The sequence below is a fragment of the Nannospalax galili genome, unplaced genomic scaffold (genome assembly GCF_000622305.1).
Source record: "Nannospalax galili isolate Female #2095 unplaced genomic scaffold, S.galili_v1.0 scaffold911, whole genome shotgun sequence".
NCBI lineage: Eukaryota > Metazoa > Chordata > Mammalia > Rodentia > Spalacidae > Nannospalax > Nannospalax galili.
The window spans coordinates 676,311-694,469 of NW_008329642.1; the positions used below are offsets into that span (position 1 = coordinate 676,311).

The following is an 18,159-nucleotide window of genomic DNA, read 5'->3' on the forward strand; positions in this document are numbered from 1 at the left end:
AAAAGGAAACCCTGTTCAAAAAAACCCCCCCAAAAAAAAAAAAAAAAAATTTGCCTTTTAAAAATATTGTATACCTTAGCTGTTTTTTTATTTTTTTGAGTCACCCTTTAGCCTAGGCTATCCTCCAGTTTGCAGTGATCTTCCTGCTTTGGCCTTTTGAGCATTGAGATTGTAGACGTTGGCCACCACACTTGGCAGCTATATTTATTTTGAAAGGTTGTAATGATGTATATGCAGAGTTTCTCAGACAGCATGTTTGTGCCTCTGAATAGAAAGTGCCTTTTAATGTGTCTCTCTCTGTAGATATTCTCTCTCCCTCTCTCCCTTCTTCTCCCCCCCAACCCCCATAGCCCAGACTGGCCTCAAATCTGTAGTCTCCTAGATTAGCTTCCTAAATGCGAGAATTACAGAGATTAGCCATTCCTGAGATTCTTCAGCCTGTATGTGCAAATGTTACTTCTTAAAAATTCCAAATTTGACTAAGCAAAGTGTTATATTTGCCTTTGTTTTGGCCCAATTACCTGCCTTTATGTCAAAAGAATTGGGTGCTGGAGGTGGTAGAGAGCATCCTCAGGATTTGATCGGGGGGCGGGGGGAGAACGAGAACTGTGTGCACATACTTGTGTACCAAGATCTTTCCATAAATGTGCTTATTAGATCATTATTACAGTGGAAAGGCTGTGACTGAAATGTAATACACCAGGCATTAAGATGTGCTGTGCTCATACTATGTCATGGTGTATAGCCACATTAAATAGGAAACTGGAGTTGGGAAATGCACTAGTCTGCTTTTGGCATGCATTTCTACCACTTCAGTTTAAGATCGTTGACACTAAAGTAGTCCTTGACATGATTTCTGTCTTTGTGTACAGTATATTTCCCATATATGGCTTCTTGCCGCTGTTTAAACTGTTTCTTTTTTTTTTTCTGGTCTTTTTGAGACAGGGTTTCCCTGTAGCCCCAGCTGTCCTGGAACTCACTATCTATGTACACCAGACCGGTCTTGAACTCACAGAGATCTACCTGCCTCTTCTTCCTGAGTGCTGGGATTAAAGGTGTACGCCACCACGCACAGCTAAACTGTTTCTGAACCTGTTGACTGGGCTTATTTCTGGTCACAGCTAGTCTGCCTACATGTTCTGATTCAGTGTTTTTGTTGTTGTTTTGTTTTTGATCTTTTTGAGAAAGGGTCTCCCTTTAGCCCTAGCTGGCCTGGAACTCACTATGTAAACCAGGCTGGTTTTGAACTCACAGAGATCAGCCTGCCTCTGCCTCCCGAGTGCTGGGACTACAGGCATGCACCACCACACCTGGCATGATTCAGTTTTAATTAATCTCAAATAATGATATATTAGGAATCTTCTGGCAGAATTAAGATATCTATGGCATTTAGTAGCTGCCCTCTGCCACCTCCAAATGGTGACTTTATCTATATTCACTTTGGCAGAAAGGAGCCAAAGAATAAACAGCTAATAAGAATGGAGGTGTGGGCTGCGGGTTCAACGTAGAGGCAGAATGCTTGGTGGCATTCATGCAGGTTCAACCCTGGGCACCACCAGAAAAGCGGGGGGAACTGCAGAAAAATTAATCCAATAAGTATACCTTTGTATTTCAAGGTGACTAGAGAAGTTCATGCAGGGCTTTGTCCTTGAATAGTTAATTGCCACTTAGCAGATATTAAAGACATTTTCCTCTCTTCACTTCCATACAGATCTTGGGTAGGTATGTAAGCCAGTATTTTAAAATTTTAGCCATGTCAAAGGAGGGATCGATTGTGCTGATTTCTCCTGTAAATTGGTAAGTTATTTTAATGTAGCATGTCCTCATTTTCTCTAGGTAGCAGAGGCTCAACGGGCAGAGTTTAGCCCTGCCCAGTTCTCTGGCCCTAAGAAGATCAACCTGAACCACTTGTTGAATTTTACCTTTGAACCCCGTGGCCAGGCAGGTCACTTTGAAGGCAGTGGACATGGCAGCTGGGGAAAAAGGAACAAATGGGGACATAAGCCTTTTAACAAGGAACTTTTTTTACAGGCCAAGTGAGTATTTCTTCTCATAGGGGGAAAGTGAAATTGAGCCTGTTTCGGTAATTGGAGGGCTAAAAGAGGGCTTCCTCTAAACTGTCATGGGAGGAAAAAACGGAGTTGATATGCTTCTTTGCTCTCACTGACTTTCCAAGTGAATGTTCTCAGCACTTAAAGAACATAGTGCTTTGTATAACTGAGACTTGGAATGATGTGTGGTCTCTTCCCTGTTGATGGGAAGGGAAATGGGATTGAGAGGAGACTGAATGTGGGGAGTGATGGGACAAAAAAGAACAGTTTATGTACTTAGCTTAGAGGAGGAAGAGGAAGGCTTCAGGCAAACAAATCTTACTGATGAGCTCTCATTTCCTGCCTTGCTAGTTAGTATGTTTCTATACCTGTTTTCCTCAGTTTGGATGGACAGGCCTTCCTGGATTGTGGGAGACACCTGAATTTAAGTGCGGGCACTCTTGTTTCTTACCTTTATGCAGTCTATGCAAATCTTAGGCTGTGAGTCCTTGGAGCTGAGGCCACCATTGTGAGTAGGAAGTATGACCCTAGTTGACAAGCAGTGTAGTCCAGGCTCGCCCCAAATCTTGATTTTCCTGTTTTAGCTTCTCAAGTGTTAGGATTAAAGAATGAACCACCACACCCAGCATGAATGTATTAAGTGACAATTGGAGGAGAAGTTGAAGTGCTTGGCAAACATATACTGATTTCATTTTCTTTTTTTTTTTAACAATGAGATCATTGTGCTATGTTACTCAGGCTGGCTTTGTCCTTTTGGGGTCTAATGAGTCTCTCACCTAAGCCCTCCAGGTAGCTGGAACACATGTGTCACCGTGCTCTTCCCACCTTTTCTAAGTCATTAGTTGTAAGATTGGACCTTGAGTCTAAAGTACTCATTGTATGTACTTTATGTACACTGGTCTCAGATTATTCAGAATACTTTTCTATTGCCTTGAAGATAAGCCATATTTGTAGGTTTCAAGGATTAAGAGAGGAGATCTGTTGTTGGTGGAGTAAACTGTAGTCTGGGTTAATTTTAGTTCGAGGGAAAACAACAGGGAACTTGGCTAGGCTTGGAAGCAGAAGAAATAGTTTAGGGATTTAGACATCCATCCTCTGAGATTGAAGTCCGTCCAGGGCCAGGACTCAGACCTGAGACTGAAGTGTGGCACAGTGCTTCTTTCTGGAGCCCTGGCAGGCATGGCTGCTCTTGGTCTACATTGAGATTCTAAGTGGAAAGAGGAGAAATTTCTGCTAAGTTCCTGGTGATTGTCACAGTCTGCCCTCTCCCTGTCTTACTGTTTCTAGCTGCCAATTTGTGGTGTCTGAAGACCAAGACTACACAGCTCATTTTGCTGATCCTGATACCTTAGTCAACTGGGACTTTGTGGAACAAGTGGTGAGTAGCTTAGCCAACGTTCCAAATTGTTAGTAGGAGAGAGAACTGAAGAAAGGGTTGGTGTAGCATGGCAACAGTTCATTGTGTTCAGCTGCTGATACCCTTTTCTAACTGGCCTTATCGTGGACATTTCCTTGAGGTCAGTTTGGTTCCCCCTGGAATTCATTTTGTTACTAAGCGATGATAGCATGCAGGGTTGAGATGTAGAAGGCTCTGATCTGAGAACACATAAGCTGTCCTATCTACCAACCCCCCTCTGAAAGAATAGCAATCAAGGCTTCTGTGAGAGAAATTCTCATACCCTCCTCACCAGGCTGTGGTCAGTTACATCATGGACATTGTTTCATTGGCAGCCCTTTGTAGTAATAGTATCAGTTAGCACACAGCTGCACTTTGTGTCAAAGCCACTTACTGCATTTGTTTTCTACTGATATTATGAAGTTAAGTATCTCCTGGTTGATCTCAAAGGATACTTTATGTAGAATTACCTTCAACATGACTCATAAGCACTCTTTTTTCTTTAATTTTCTTTATTATTTATTTTTCAGTCTTTTAAAGAGACATGGTCTTTTTATAGCTCCAGCTGGCCCGGAACTCCTGAAACTCACTATGTAGACCAGGCTGGCCTTGAACTCAGAGAGATCCTCCCGCCTCTGCCTCCTGAGTGCTGGGACTGAAGGCATGTGCCACCATGCCCTGCTTATTTTTTGAGATAGGGTCCCCCTTTAGCCAAAGATGGATAGCCTGGTCACTGTGTAGACCAGGCTGGCCTCAATCTTACAGATCTGCCTACCTCTGCCTGATGGGTGTTGGGATTAAAAGTGTGTGCCACCATGCCAGTCTTACTATTTTTGACATGCTTAAACGCCTACTACCATAAAAATTCATAAAATCATCTGAGATGACAGGAGAAGGTCTATAAAGATTTCTTTTGGAAATTACTAGGAAATTACTTCTGGACCTTTATGCCTTCTTTTGTGTATACACATTAAACTTTTTTTGTAAATGGGACAGGACATGGTGGCACACATGTTTAATTCCAGCACATAGGAGGCAGAAACAGGGAGATCTCTCTGAGATTGAGGCCAGCCTGGTCTACACACAGAGTTCTAGGTCAGATGGAACTACAAGGAGACCCTGTCTCAAAAAAAAAATGTTAGTGGGATTGTGTGATTTATGCCCCCCCCCCTTTTGGTGGGGGAGAGGGAGTCTTTTTGAGATAGTAGCCTCAGCTATCCTGGATTCACCGTGGAGACCAGGCTGACTTCGAACTCACAAAGATCCGCCTGCCTCTGCCTCCCGAGTGCTGGGATTAAAGGTGTGTGCCATCACGCCCGGTCTCCTTTTTTTTTTTTTAAAGATGGGGTCTCACTGTATAGCTCTAGCTGGCCTGGAACTTGCTGTGTAGACCAGGTTGTACTCAAACTCATAGGATCCACTTGCCTCTACTTTCTGAGTACTGGAATTAAAGGCATGTACCACCATATCTGGCCATTTTTCTCTTCAATGTAGACTCCTCCATGTATTTGTCATGTATACTGTTATATTTATTAAACTCTTACTGTGGTTTCCTTAATTTGCTTAAAGCGTTTTTGTCATTACACCTGCATTGTTAAACAGTTTTATGAAGAAATGTTGAGATTTTTGAGAGTAAGGGAGGAGAGGCTTTTAACTTCTCAACCTCTATCTAGTCAATTCTGAAAGCGGTGAAATTGTGGTGTCATTATGTTTTAGCGCATCTGTAGCCATGAAGTGCCATCTTGCCCAATTTGCCTCTATCCACCTACTGCAGCCAAGATAACCCGCTGTGGACACATTTTCTGCTGGGCATGCATCCTGCACTATCTTTCACTGAGTGAGAAGACCTGGAGTAAATGTCCTATCTGTTACAGTTCTGTGCATAAGAAGGATCTCAAAAGGTAAGATTGAGACATTTAGTAGCTTAACCCCTAATCAGCTGCTTTCTCTGCTTCACCTGAATGTCCATGTCTCAGTGTTGTTGCCACAGAGTCACGTCAGTATGTTGTGGGTGACACCATTACAATGCAGCTGATGAAGAGAGAGAAAGGAGTGTTGGTGGCCTTGCCCAAATCCAAATGGATGAATGTAGACCACCCTATTCATCTAGGAGGTAAGATCAGTTAATTTGGGGGATAAATAGTCCTGAGTGTAACCTTTAAGAATATTGAAGAATACTGCATGTGGACCAGGTGTAGTGGCACATGCCTTTAATCCCAGCACTTTGGGAGGCAGAGGCAGGCAGGCAGGCAGATCTCTGTGTGATAGAGGCCAGCCTAGTCTGCATAATGAGTTCCTGGCCAGCTGTGGCTACCGGGAGACCCTAAAAAAGCCAAAAAAAAAAAAAAAAAAAAAAAAAAAAAAAATCCTTTGGGCAAACTAGTTTTAGTCTAGGCTACATAATAAGAATTTAAGGGGTGGGGTGTAGCTTAGTGGTAAACCTTTAGCCTTACATGTACATGAACTTGTCTCAAATCAGGGACTGAGGGTGTAGCACAGTGGCAGTGTTTTTGCCTAGCATGTACTGGTCTCTAGTTCAACCCCCAGCACTGGTGACAAAATAAAACATTATAGGGGAAGAGCTGGACATTACAGGGGCACACTTGTAATCCCAGCACTTGGGAAGCTGAGGCCGGAGGATCAGAAGCTCAAAGTCACCTTCAGCTATATTATGGACCTGAGTCCAACCTGAGCTATGAGACCCTATCTCAGCTGTCTCAAAAAACAAAACAAAACAACCAAAATATTGAGGAAGTAAAGGAAGTGAATCATCTATGACTCTCCTACCCAAAGGTATCCTAAAATGTTAACACTGGAGTTTTTCAATGCCTGTATATTCTTTTGAGATTGAGATTAGATTTGGTAATTTGACATCTTTCTTTCTTTCTTTTTTTTTTTTTTCTTCTCTTTTTGAGACTGTTCTGGAATTTGCTATTTAGACCAGGCTGGCCTTGAACTCACAGAGATCTGCCTGCCTCTGCCTCCCAAGTGCTGGGATTAAAGGCATGAGCTACCATGCCTGGCTCGACATCTTTTTTTTTTTAATTTTATTTATTTTATTTTATTTATTTATTTGTTTATTTTATTTTTATTTATTGGTCTTTTTGAGACAGGGTCTCCCTGTAGCCTCAGCTGTCCTGGAACTCACTATATAGACCAGGCTGGCCTTGAACTCACAGAGCTCCACCTGCCTCTGTCTCCTGTGTGCTGGGATTAAAGGCGTGAGCCACCACGCCCGGCTTATCATTTTTATTTTTATGTGTATGCGTGTATTGCCTGCATGTAGGTAAGTGCACCCGTGTAGTGCAATGCCCAAGAAGGTCAGAAGAGGATGTCGGATCCTCTGGGACTAGAGTTATGGACAGTTGTTAGCTGTCATGTGGGTGCTGGGATTTGAACCTGGGTCTTCTGCAAGAACAATCAGTGTTCTTAACCACTGAGCCATCTCTGTTTTTTAAACAGAACATTCTATGTTATGGTATATGTTCATGTCACTGGTTGCCTCTTTCTTTAGAAAACTGAGATCGCTTGCCTCTGTCTCCCAAGTGCTAGGACTGAAGGCATGTACCACCACACCCAGCATTTTTTTTTCTGGTGTGTGTGTGTGTGTGTGTGTGTGTGTGTGTGTGTGTGCCTCAGTTTCAATATCGGTGGTTTGAGATTACTGTCATTCTTACAGTCAAGAGTAGCAAATAAAATGTCATCATTATGGCTTTTTTTTTTTTTTTTAAGACTTCCTGTATTAACTTAATTTGAGATTATGGTTAAATTTTCCAGGAAGTTATACTAAGTTAATCCCATTTTCCACCTAGAGCAGAAAAAGTCTTATGTGAGAAAGTTTCTATTTAGCTGCAACATCTCAAGCTTTGAGAGTTGAAATTTAAAAAATTTTAAGTATATTAGTATTTTGCCAGCATGTATGTAAGTGCACCACATGAGTGCCTGGTGCCTGAGGAAGACAGAAGAGGGTGTTGGATTCCCTGGAACTGGAGTTACAGATGATTGTGAATTTCCATGTGGGTGGGTGCTGGCAACCAAACCCAGGGCTCTGCAAGAGTAGCCAGTGCTCTTAACCACTGAGCCCACTTCAATCGCATTGTTGTGATCTTATTGCCTCTCTTGTAGATGAACAGCACAGCCAGTACTCCAAGTTGCTGCTGGCCTCTAAGGAGCAGGTGCTGCACCGAGTAGTTCTGGAAGAGAAAGTAGCACTGGAGCAGCAGCTGGCTGAGGAGAAGCACACTCCTGAGTCCTGCTTTATTGAGGCAGCTATCCAGGAGCTCAAGGTGAGGCATGCCTTGGAAACTGAGAACTGGAGGTGATAACCCTTTCCACTCCATGTTGGGGATGAACAGTGGGGGCTAGTTATTTCAGCTCCACACTGAAGTAACAAGTAGGAGTTGGCAGCCATTTGTGTGGTGTAGGAAGGAGGACTAAGGACCTTCAGATTCTAGGGCTGAAAGGAACTGCTCAAAATGATTTTTAAAAAAATATATGTTTTATAAGCCAGGCTTGGTGATGCACACCTTTTGTCCCAGCACTCAGGAGGCAGAGGCAGGCGGATCTCTGTGAGTTCAAGGCCAGCCTGAGCATACTGAACAGCCTAAACAACTCTACATAGCAAATTCTAGGTGCTGGGGCTATAGGGAGACCCTGTTTGAAAAAGTCCAAAAAACAATAATTTTATTATTTTAAAATTATGTGTATGAATGTATTGTTTGCATGTGTGTAAGTGCACCCGTGTCATGCAGTGTCCTTGGAGGTCAGAAGAGGGCCTTGAATTCCCCTGGAATTGGAGTTACAGATGGTTGTGGTGCTGTGAATCAAACCTGGGTCCTCTGCAAGAGCAGCCAGTGCTTTAACTGCTGAGTTATCTCTAGCCCCCCAGATTGTTTTTTTTAAGTTAAAATTTTTTTATTTTATGTGTATGCATGTATTGCCTGTATGTATGTAAGTGCATCCGTGTTGTGCATGCCTGTGGAGGACAGAAGAGGTCATCAGATCCCCTGGAACTGGAGTTATGGACAGTTGTTAGCTGCAGTGTGGGTGCTGGGATTTAAATCTGGGTCTTCTGCAAGAACAGTCAGTGTTCTTAACCACTGAGCCATCTCTCCAGCCCCAAGTTAAAATTTTTTTAACTGATTCAAGAATTTCATACGATGTATTTTGATCGTATTAAGTCCCCCCCATCTCTACCCTCACCTTACCAACCCCCCTTCAAAATGATTTTATGACTCATTATAATGTGTAGTTCAATAGTTTATCTAGAAGCAACGTAGATTTTTTTCCTTATCTAGGAAAATACTTAGATTTGATTTTAGAGATATTTTGAGAGACACTGTGGAGAAAGTATTAAGGCTTGCTAGCAGGCCCTAGTTACACTTGAGGATTTTGGAGTAATTAGAATCATCCAGGGAAGGAATTTGTTAGCTCTTGTATCCTCTACAATAGCATTCTTAAACTTGAACCGGGAGAATCATTGGCTGTGGAGCTCTTAGTAACAAATTCAGGGTGATGCTGATGTGCTCATCACAGGAGCTTGTTTTGAGTGACTCACATGTGACAGGCTAATGTTATACACTCATGTGTCTTTCACTGCATATCCTGCTGTGATAGATGTAACTGTTCTGTTTCACAAGTAAGGAAGTTGAATTATGGGAGAGGTAATTTGCTGAAGGACACATAACTCCTCAACGGTAAACTGGGCATTTGCATTCCTGTTTCTGTTTTTTTTGTTTTTTTTTTTAGTCTTTTTGAGACAGGGTCCCCCTGTAGCCCCAGTTGGCCTGGAATCCCCCCTCCCCCACCCACCTCCCCCACCCTCATGGAGTAAAGTTTTGTGAAATTTTTACTTTCTTTAATTAAAGATTTATTGGGGCCGGGCGTGGTGGCGCATACCTTTAATCCCAGCACTTGGGAGGCAGAGACAGGAAGATCTTTGTGAGCTTGAGGCCAGCCTGGTCTACATAGCGAGTTCCTGGACAGCTGGGGCTACAAGGAGACCCTGTCTCAAAAAAGACCAAAAAAAAAAAAAAGACTGATTTGAGACAGGGTCTCATGTAGCCGAGTCTGATCTCAAACTCAGTATGTAGTTGACAGTGACCTTGAAGTCTTTTTTTTCTTTTTTTAAAAAATTTAAATATTTGTGTAGGTCCTCATGAAGGTTAGAAGAGGGTGTCAGATGACCTGGAGTTGGGGTTATAGGCTGTTGTGAGCTCTCTGACATGGGTGCTAGGAAGAGCAGCTTGTGCTCTTAATTGCTGAGTTGTCTGTCCAGCTCTGACCTTGAACTCTTTCGATCCTCCTGCTGTTACCTCCTAAATCCTGGGGTTGTAGGTGTACACTACCATTCCTGGCTGAAGATTTATGTTTTTAATCCTTGTTTTCTTTGTATATTATAGCAATATTTACTTAAATGCCCTCTGTAGCTCCGTTTTCAGGGAATCCAACTTTTTCTGGCTTCCATAGGCACCTGCGCTTACCTGCATATATCCCTATATGTGTACATGTATGTAATTAAAAATAATCTTTAAAAAAAATAATATAGAAAGATGGTTGTGGTGGCTCATACCTTTAATTCCAGCACTCAGGAGGCAGAGGCAGGTGGATCTCTGATATCAAAGCCAGCCTGGTCTACATAGCAATCCTACATAAGGTCCTCTGGAAGAACAGCAAGTGTTCTTAACCACTGAGCCATCTCTCCAACCCCCAGATTCTCTTTTGAGGCAGAGTCTAACGATAGTCCTGGTGGCCTAGAATTCACTATGTAGACCAGGCTGGCCTGGAACTCACAGAGCGTCTCCTGTTTCTGCCTGAAAGTGCTGGGATTAAAGGCCCAAAAGTGTGGGCCACCACGCCCAGTGCTAGTCAGATCCTTAAGTCAAGCACCGTCCATTGTGAATACCAATTTTTTTCTGCCTGTTGCTCTCCAGGAGTGAGGGTTTTAACTAAGCCCCTTCCCACTGATTCTTGTTACCTTTTAACATTTATACACTTATCGAAAGAGGGCAGTTTAAGCCCTTGCCCTTCACAGTGAGTATATTTCTAAAAATTTAGCTTTCTTTGGTCTTTTCTCTGGTGGCCTTAGACTCGGGAAGAGGCTCTGTCGGGATTGGCTGAAAGCAGAGGAGAAGTCACTGGTGTCGTGGCTGCTCTGGAACAACTGGTGCTGATGGCTCCCTTGGCAACGAAGGAGGCTGTATTCCAACCCAGGAAGGTTAGTGTGCCTCTATTACAAACTGAGTGACTGTCATTCTTCAGATGCTGTTATGGAGCTGGTGGTACTGTTGTGAGAACTGAACTTTGTTGGAAGAGGAGACCATGACTTTTTTTCTGTGACCTTATGATTAGCTCTATTTGCTCTTTCCAGGGGGCATTAATGAATGTGAGAGTTCAGATAAGTATCTAGGAAACTTACATCTTTGCCACATCATTTCATGAATAGTATGGTTTGTTCCAACAGGGTGTTCTAGAGTATCTATCTGCTTTTGATGAAGAAACTGCAGAAGTTTGTTCTATGGACTCTCCTCGTCCTCTTGCTCTCCCTTCAGTAGAAGAAGAAGCAGCATCTGAACCAGAACTTGAGGGGTTGTCAGAGGCCTGTGATGACTCGGAGTTAGCAGATGACAATCTTGGGGAGGGGACCATTTGTACTGAATCCAGCCAGCAGGAACCCATCACTATGCCAGGCCTCACACACCTGAGGAGCTCTCCTTGTTACTACTTCTACCAAGGTGAGGGGCCCCAAGGAGGAGGGCTGGGGTGTCTCTGAGGTATTTGAAGGGGGATGACATGGCACTCTGAACAGAAGGTATCTTCAGTAGGTCCTAGGGGGTTGGGTCACTGCCTTTCACCAGCAAGTGAGAGTGGCAGTCCTAGCTGGGAGAAGGCCCATGCTGAAGGCTGGCCGAGACTGTTGTGTGATAGAGCTCTTGTCTTCAGCGGAGGATGGACAGCACATGTTCCTGCACCCAGTCAACGTGCGCTGCCTTGTGCGAGAGTATGGCAGCCTGGAGCAGAGCCCAGAGAAGATCTCAGCAACAGTGGTAGAGATTGCTGGGTATTCCATGTCTGAGGTAAGGGTCTGCCTTTAGAGGAGGAAGGCTAGGATGGGGCATTAACATCATCATCTCTTTAGGGTAGGCCTTGCCAGTATAAGGCTATAAATCTTTAGGGCCATCTATTTATATTTGTTGTTCTTTTGAGACAACATCTCATGTAGCTCAGGCTATATAGCCAAGGATGGATAACCTTGAATTGCTGATCTTCCTGCACTAGTATTTATTTATTTCTTGTGCTGAGTAACAAACCAAGCAACCCAGGCCTTTGTGTGTGCTAGGCAAACATTCTATCAGGCTACACTTCTGACTTTATTTTTAAGTTTGTTTTTGATGGTGATGGTGCTGTTTTTTTTAAAGTGTTAGATGCTTCTCTCTGACGACTGTGCTAAGGCTCTAGTAAGTTGGTTTATACTGCCTCCTGCATCTTCAGTTAATTTTTTGTGGTTTGGGATATTGATGTTTCCTTTTATTCAAGATGGAATTTGTTCTTGTTTTTCTTTTTTTTCTTTTTTATTATTATTTTATGTGTATGAGTGTATTGCCTGCATGTAGGACGGTTCATAGCCGGCATGTGGGTGCTGGGAATCGAACCCGGGTCCTCTGCAAGAGCAGTCAGTGCTCCTAACCGCTGAGCCATCTCTCTAGCCCCTCTTTTTTAATATTTTGTTATTTTTTATGTGTATGCGTGTATTACCTGCATGTAGGTTAAGTGCAACCATGTCGTGCAATGCCCTCGGAGGACAGAAGAGGCCGTCAGATCTCCTGGAACTGGAGTTACACACAGTTGTTAGCTGCCATGTGGGTGCTGGGATTCAAACCCAGGTCTTCTGCAAGAACCACCAGTGTTCTTAACTGCTGAGCCATCTCTCCAGCCCCTCTTGTTTTTCTTTTTTTATAAATTTTTTTTTAAATTTATTTTTTAATTTTATGTGTATGTGTGTATTGCCTGCATGTAGGTAAGTGCATCCATGTCGTGCAATGCCTGCAGAAGTCAGAAGAGGCTGTCAGATCCCCTGAGACTAGAGTTATGGACAGTTGTTTGCTCTCATGTGGGTGCTGGGATTCAAACCTGGGTCTTCTGCAAGAACAACCAGTGTTCTTAACCACTAAGCCATCTCTCCAGACCTCTGGTTTTTCTTTTTATTGCTTGGAAGAAATGTCCAAAAACCCAGAAAGTCCTTGAATACTTTAAACTAGGTCACACAGGTTTGAAATACATTTTTAGCTTGGCTGGTGTGTTACAGGCAGCTGAGGTACCTCTGAGTTACCTGTCCTGATGATTTACATATATGAATTTCTGACATTTGGCAAATATCCTAGTATTGATTACAAAATGGTAGCCTCAAAATTAAGAGATTTCTGAGTATAGTTAGCTTTGCATGAAATAAATGCAAAAGAAAAGAAACTTAAATGAATGGGCTTTGCTTCTCATTGCTCCAGGCCACACTTTGTTACTGTGAATCTGCTTTATGTCCTTTCTCTTTCTTCCCGGCTGTCATCAGTTGTCAGTCCTTCCCAGTTCCCAGAGGGGTTTTTTGCCGACAGTTAATCTCTGTTCCCTGTCGTCTTTCCAGTTGTGGGTCCTAGGAAATTAGAAACAACTGGCCAGCTTTAGGTCATTTGTTACCAGGTTCAATTTACTCTTGTAGCTCAGTTCAAAAAATTTGCATTCAATTGCTTGTTCTAACTGTAGGCTAATCCATAGTTTCTTTTTAAAAATAAGGGTAGCTTGAACACTATTAATTCCTAGTGTTGTGAGTTGTGTGTATACTGTTGGAAGTCTGGGTTGGGACCCTTTGCTCTTGCGTAGTTGAATATTGGTTCTGTTTCCAATGTAGGATGTCCGACAGCGTCATAGATATCTCTCTCACCTACCACTCACTTGTGAGTTCAGCATCTGTGAACTGGCTCTGCAGCCTCCTGTGGTCTCTAAGGAAACCCTAGAGATGTTCTCAGGTGAGAAAAACCCTGCTTTGCTTTCCTTCATACTGGGATTCAAGCACTCTGGTGACTAGAAATCCAGAGTGGGGGGGGGGGGGCACTTAAGGAGCTTCTTCCTGAATCCGTATCCAGAATCACTCCATACATTGGTCTAGTCCAGCTAGACCCATTTGTGTGGGCTTAGCTAAGTCATTTCTGAAGAGTTCATGGCAGGTGAACTTTCTTTCTCACAACCTGATCAACCCACAGATGATATTGAGAAGAGGAAACGTCAGCGTCAGAAGAAGGCTCGGGAGGAACGCCGCCGAGAACGCAGAATTGAAATGGAGGAGAACAAGAAACAGGGCAAGTGTAAGTTTAAGAGCTCTCATCTTTGATTAGTTCTGATGTGGTAATTCTGTGAAGGCTCCTGACCCAGGAGCCAGGCTGCTCGCTTGTGCTCTGCCATTTTTTCCCTTAGGTTTTTCCTGTGAGTCAGGAGAGTATTTCCTTTAGAGGTTTGTTCCAGTATTTAATGAACTCATACAGGTTAAAAAATAATACATATAGCATGTAGCAAGGATGAAGATGAAATGCACTGTTGGCACAGTGGCTGACAAAAACATGTGCCAGAGGAGGGAACTGGAGTGCTGTTGAAAGTGCTGGGGCACTTGTGATTTATTCATCGTAGACATCTCTGACTCTTGAAGGAGATAGCTCTACAGTGACTCCCAGGAGTGTCTGACAAGGTTGGAAACACATGCAGCAGTTAGGCTTGAGAGAGCTGCGTTGTACCAGTGAGCATCAGATCAGTCTTCTGATCTGATTCTTCAGCATAAGCTTCATTAAATTCAGGAGATTAGTGTGACTTGGCCTGGTTATTGACTAGAAAACAAGGACTTGAGTTGGGTTGGGTGTGATGACTCAGACCCGTAAACCCAGCACCAGCACTTGGGAAGTAGAAGATCTTTAGTTCAAGGCCAGCCTAGGCTTCATAGTGAGTTCATATCTACCACGGGGGATATATATATATATAAAATAGTCTTTTGGAAAAGAAAAGTGAAAGGAAAATAAGGAAAAGGACTTAGCTTTTATAGTTCTGTATGGTATAACAAATATAAATTTTACTTCTTAAAGTGGTTTAAGGGACTGAGTGGTTAAGACCATTTCTTGCTCTGCAGAAGACCTAAGTTTGGTTCTCAGCACCCACACATCTGTAACTCCAGTTCCAGGGGATCAGACACCAGGTGCCCACATGGTACACATGATATTCATGCAGGGAAAACACTCATATACATAAATCAAGTGTATGCTTGGGCTTCCAGAATTTTGTAACTGACACACACTTGAACTTTGAGTAAACAAATATTTTAGGAAGTATATTGTTGTCTTTTTAAAAATTTTTTATTGCTGTCCGCCTGTGAGTGTGTGTGTATGTATGTGTGTGTGCGCACGCACGTGTCGTCCACCCCCCCCCCACCTTTGAGATGGAGTCATTCATGCTTTGTCTTCTAGGCTGGTCTCTAGACTCCTGAGCTTAAGTGATCACTCTTGCCATACTGGGATTGCTGGCATGTGACAGCAGCCCTAGAAAGAGCAGTATAACTGTCATGTTTAGGGGCTGGAGAGAGAGCTCAGTGGTTAAAAGCACTAGCTATTTTTAGAGGACCCAGGTTGGATTCCCAGCACCCACATGTCAGCTAACAACTGTGTATAACTCCAGTTCCAGGGAATCGGATGCCCTCTTCTGACCTCCTTGGACATTGCATAACACAAGTGCACGTATCTACATACAGGCAATGCTAGGATTAAAAGCGTGTACCACTACACTGGCCAGTCTTTTACTTTATTCTCAGACAGGGTCTGGTTATATAGCCTAGGCTGACCTTAAACTTGATCTTCCTTCTTCAGCTTCCTGTATGCTGGACACTACATGAGTATACCATCCCACATGGCAAGGCTTATATGTTAAGACAAAGACATATAGATTGATAATTTTTATAAATGTGAGATTCAAAGCTTCTCTCTGTATCCTCTAGATATTGACTAGCCAATATTGTACATATTGGCTCACCTCCTATATTAGAAAAATTTTGAAGAATTGTGTAAATGGCCCTATCATTGTTTGCAGATCCTGAGGTCCACATTCCCCTAGAGAATCTACAGCAGTTTCCTGCCTTCAATTCCTATACCTACTCCTCTGATTCTGCTTTGGGTCCTACCAGCACTGAGGGCCATGGGGCCCTCTCCCTTTCTCCTCTTAGCAGAAGTCCAGGTTCTCATGCAGGTAAGCAGTTATTTATTTATTATGTATTTGTTTAGTTAGTTAATTAATTTAATCTTTTTGAGACAGGGTCTCCCTGTAGCTCCAGCTGGCTCTGCCTCCCAAGTGCTTAGATTAAAGGCATGTTCCACCATGCCTGGCAAGTAGTTAACAGGGAACTAGAAAAGAGTCAGAACAGGGCAATTTTTCATTTGCGAGTCCATTGGAATTTCTTGACAAGGGCTTCCAAAAGCATCTGTTTTTTGGGTTCCTCCTCATTTTTCTTTTGTCTTCCAAGGCTACTCTAGAGTGATGGATTCAGGATTTGCTTTTAGGTATTTTGATAGCTGTTGGAGTAGTTTGAATCAGTGTCAGTTCCCTCTCAAAGGCTTCTAGATGGGGGACAAAAACAAATTTATCCATCATTTTAGAACACAGACATGGCCACAGGCCAGTCCAATAGAGGCAGTTCCCAAACTGAGGCTCCCTCAACCCAGGTGTGTCAAGTTGACACTAAAGCTATCCAGCACAAGCTGGTTGTCTCCCTTAGCTACAGGTGGACACTACAGTATTGGAGACCAAGATTTGAAATCTTACATCTGAGCAGCGCTTTCTAGTTAGGAACAAAATCATCAATGAGAAATAATTATCTAAATAACTTCAGATCTTACACTGTAGCCCTCCCCAAATCCAGGAGGCCTGTGTGATTAGGGTCAAATTACATTGAGTTGTCTGGGAAAAGTGGCTGGATAATCTGGTGAGGGTCCAGTGACCCTGCTTGGCCCTCCTTTATAGGGTCTGCTTTAGTTCAATGACCTTAAACTTCCAAACCTCTGTTTCTGGGAAATTTTGGGCCTTCTTTTCCCCGTTTTGGGTCTTCATGGGCATATCATGATTGAGGACAGGGTGCTGAAATTCTGGGAGGAACCTGGTATAACCTGGAGGGGGAGGAGTCAGATGGGTAGGTCTAGACACCACAGGGGGCTGATCTAGATACCAGAAGGAGGGGGTCTGGACATATGGGGGGGAGTCTAGACACCAGGTGTCTAGACACTAGAGGGGGCAGGTCTAGACATGAGAGGGGGTTGTCTAGACACCAGTGGAGGGGCTAGACACCAGAGGGGGCAGGTCTTAGACATCAGAGGGAAAGGATTGTTAGGAAGTCCCAGGCCACTTTCCAGGAAGGGTGCCAACTGGCAGAAGACTGTCACCTGGTGACTCCACCATCTTGCCTTAGCCTTACCCACTCTCATTTCCAGGCTCTGGCCTTCACTCTGTGTTCCAGAGTCTGGGTCCTCAGATAAGGACAGCTGTCACTAGGAGATTATGAACTCTGGTCTGCAGATTTGGGCTATTGGACTTGAGTCCCTGAGAAACAGTGGTTTCTATATTGTAGGAAACCAGGATGCCAGGCCCTAGGGTGAGGTGAGCCTAAAACTTTCTTTTGCCAGTTCCGTCTATGTGAAGATAAGTCAAAGGTTCTGCAACCATGTCTGGCTTCACTTGGAAGCATGAATGTTTCCTCTGAGTTGATCGTCCTCTTTGTAGACTGGGCACTGGTTCAAGTCCATCTCGTGGGGTCTCCTTGTCCTCCCTGAACAAGAGGACAGGTGACTCACCATAGTTACAGGACATTTTGAGAGATGTTCCATAGTCCCCTGGACCTTAGTCGACCTTGCAGGGCAAGGGGCAAAAACTGTCCTTTAAGTCCCTCTGACCACATTAGTATAGGCCTCAAACTATGGCTGTTAAATATCCAATAAAGTTAGTTCCACTAGTCTGGTACTTTTAATTATGTGCTATGTAGATAAGGCTTGGGTAAAAAAACCAAATATTCTCAGATAAACCTTGACTAGATACATATTTTGTTCCTTAAACTAGCTGACTAAACTGACCATAGAAATTTTTATGTGTATATTATTTTTGTCTCATCCTTTAGAACCTACACAGGCCTTCATCACTTGCTTAGACTTTCTCATTTTTTCTGTTTTGGAAAATATCTCCATTCCCATACCCTTTTAACATCTTTTACATTCTCATTTTCTTTCTTTCTTTTTCTTTTTTTTTTAATAATTATGAGACAAAAATATTAGTATTTTTTAATAGCAGCATGAACAAATAAATTTTCCATCTGTTGTGAGACTTCTTTTCCTGGGGATGCTAAGCAATGCTTATTCTAACCCTTTTAAGGTTCTAGTGTCAAGCCAATGTTGATTAAAGTTTTACTGGGGATGAATCAGTGTCAGTTCCCTCTCAAAGGCTTCTAGATGGGGGACAAAAACAAATTTATCCATCATTTTAGAACAATAGCTGGTTGTCTCCCTCCTTTACTCTTTAAAGGCTTTTAAAGAGCCTGCTGTGGATCACTGTTTTAATGCAAAGAGCATTTCCTACATGTAATTTGCCACAGAATCTTTTTTTTTTTTCTTTTTCAGGGCCTAACAATGTTATGTAGTTGGTATTCTGTAG

The 18,159-nt window shown here is 43.0% G+C and overlaps 1 protein-coding gene across 1 annotated transcript in view; it reads left to right on the forward strand.

Annotated features, from left to right (window-relative positions):
* The window catches only part of Rnf10 (ring finger protein 10), a 59,331-nt gene that overhangs the window by 31,351 nt on the left and 9,821 nt on the right, over positions 1–18,159 (forward strand). The window contains exons 3-13 of the mRNA XM_008840618.3: positions 1,837–2,036; positions 3,339–3,429; positions 5,164–5,348; positions 5,424–5,560; positions 7,573–7,733; positions 10,535–10,663; positions 10,910–11,180; positions 11,389–11,522; positions 13,346–13,463; positions 13,698–13,799; positions 15,559–15,714. Of these exons, the coding sequence (XP_008838840.1) occupies positions 1,837–2,036; positions 3,339–3,429; positions 5,164–5,348; positions 5,424–5,560; positions 7,573–7,733; positions 10,535–10,663; positions 10,910–11,180; positions 11,389–11,522; positions 13,346–13,463; positions 13,698–13,799; positions 15,559–15,714 (1,684 nt within the window). The remainder of the gene's footprint in view (positions 1–1,836; positions 2,037–3,338; positions 3,430–5,163; positions 5,349–5,423; positions 5,561–7,572; positions 7,734–10,534; positions 10,664–10,909; positions 11,181–11,388; positions 11,523–13,345; positions 13,464–13,697; positions 13,800–15,558; positions 15,715–18,159) is intronic.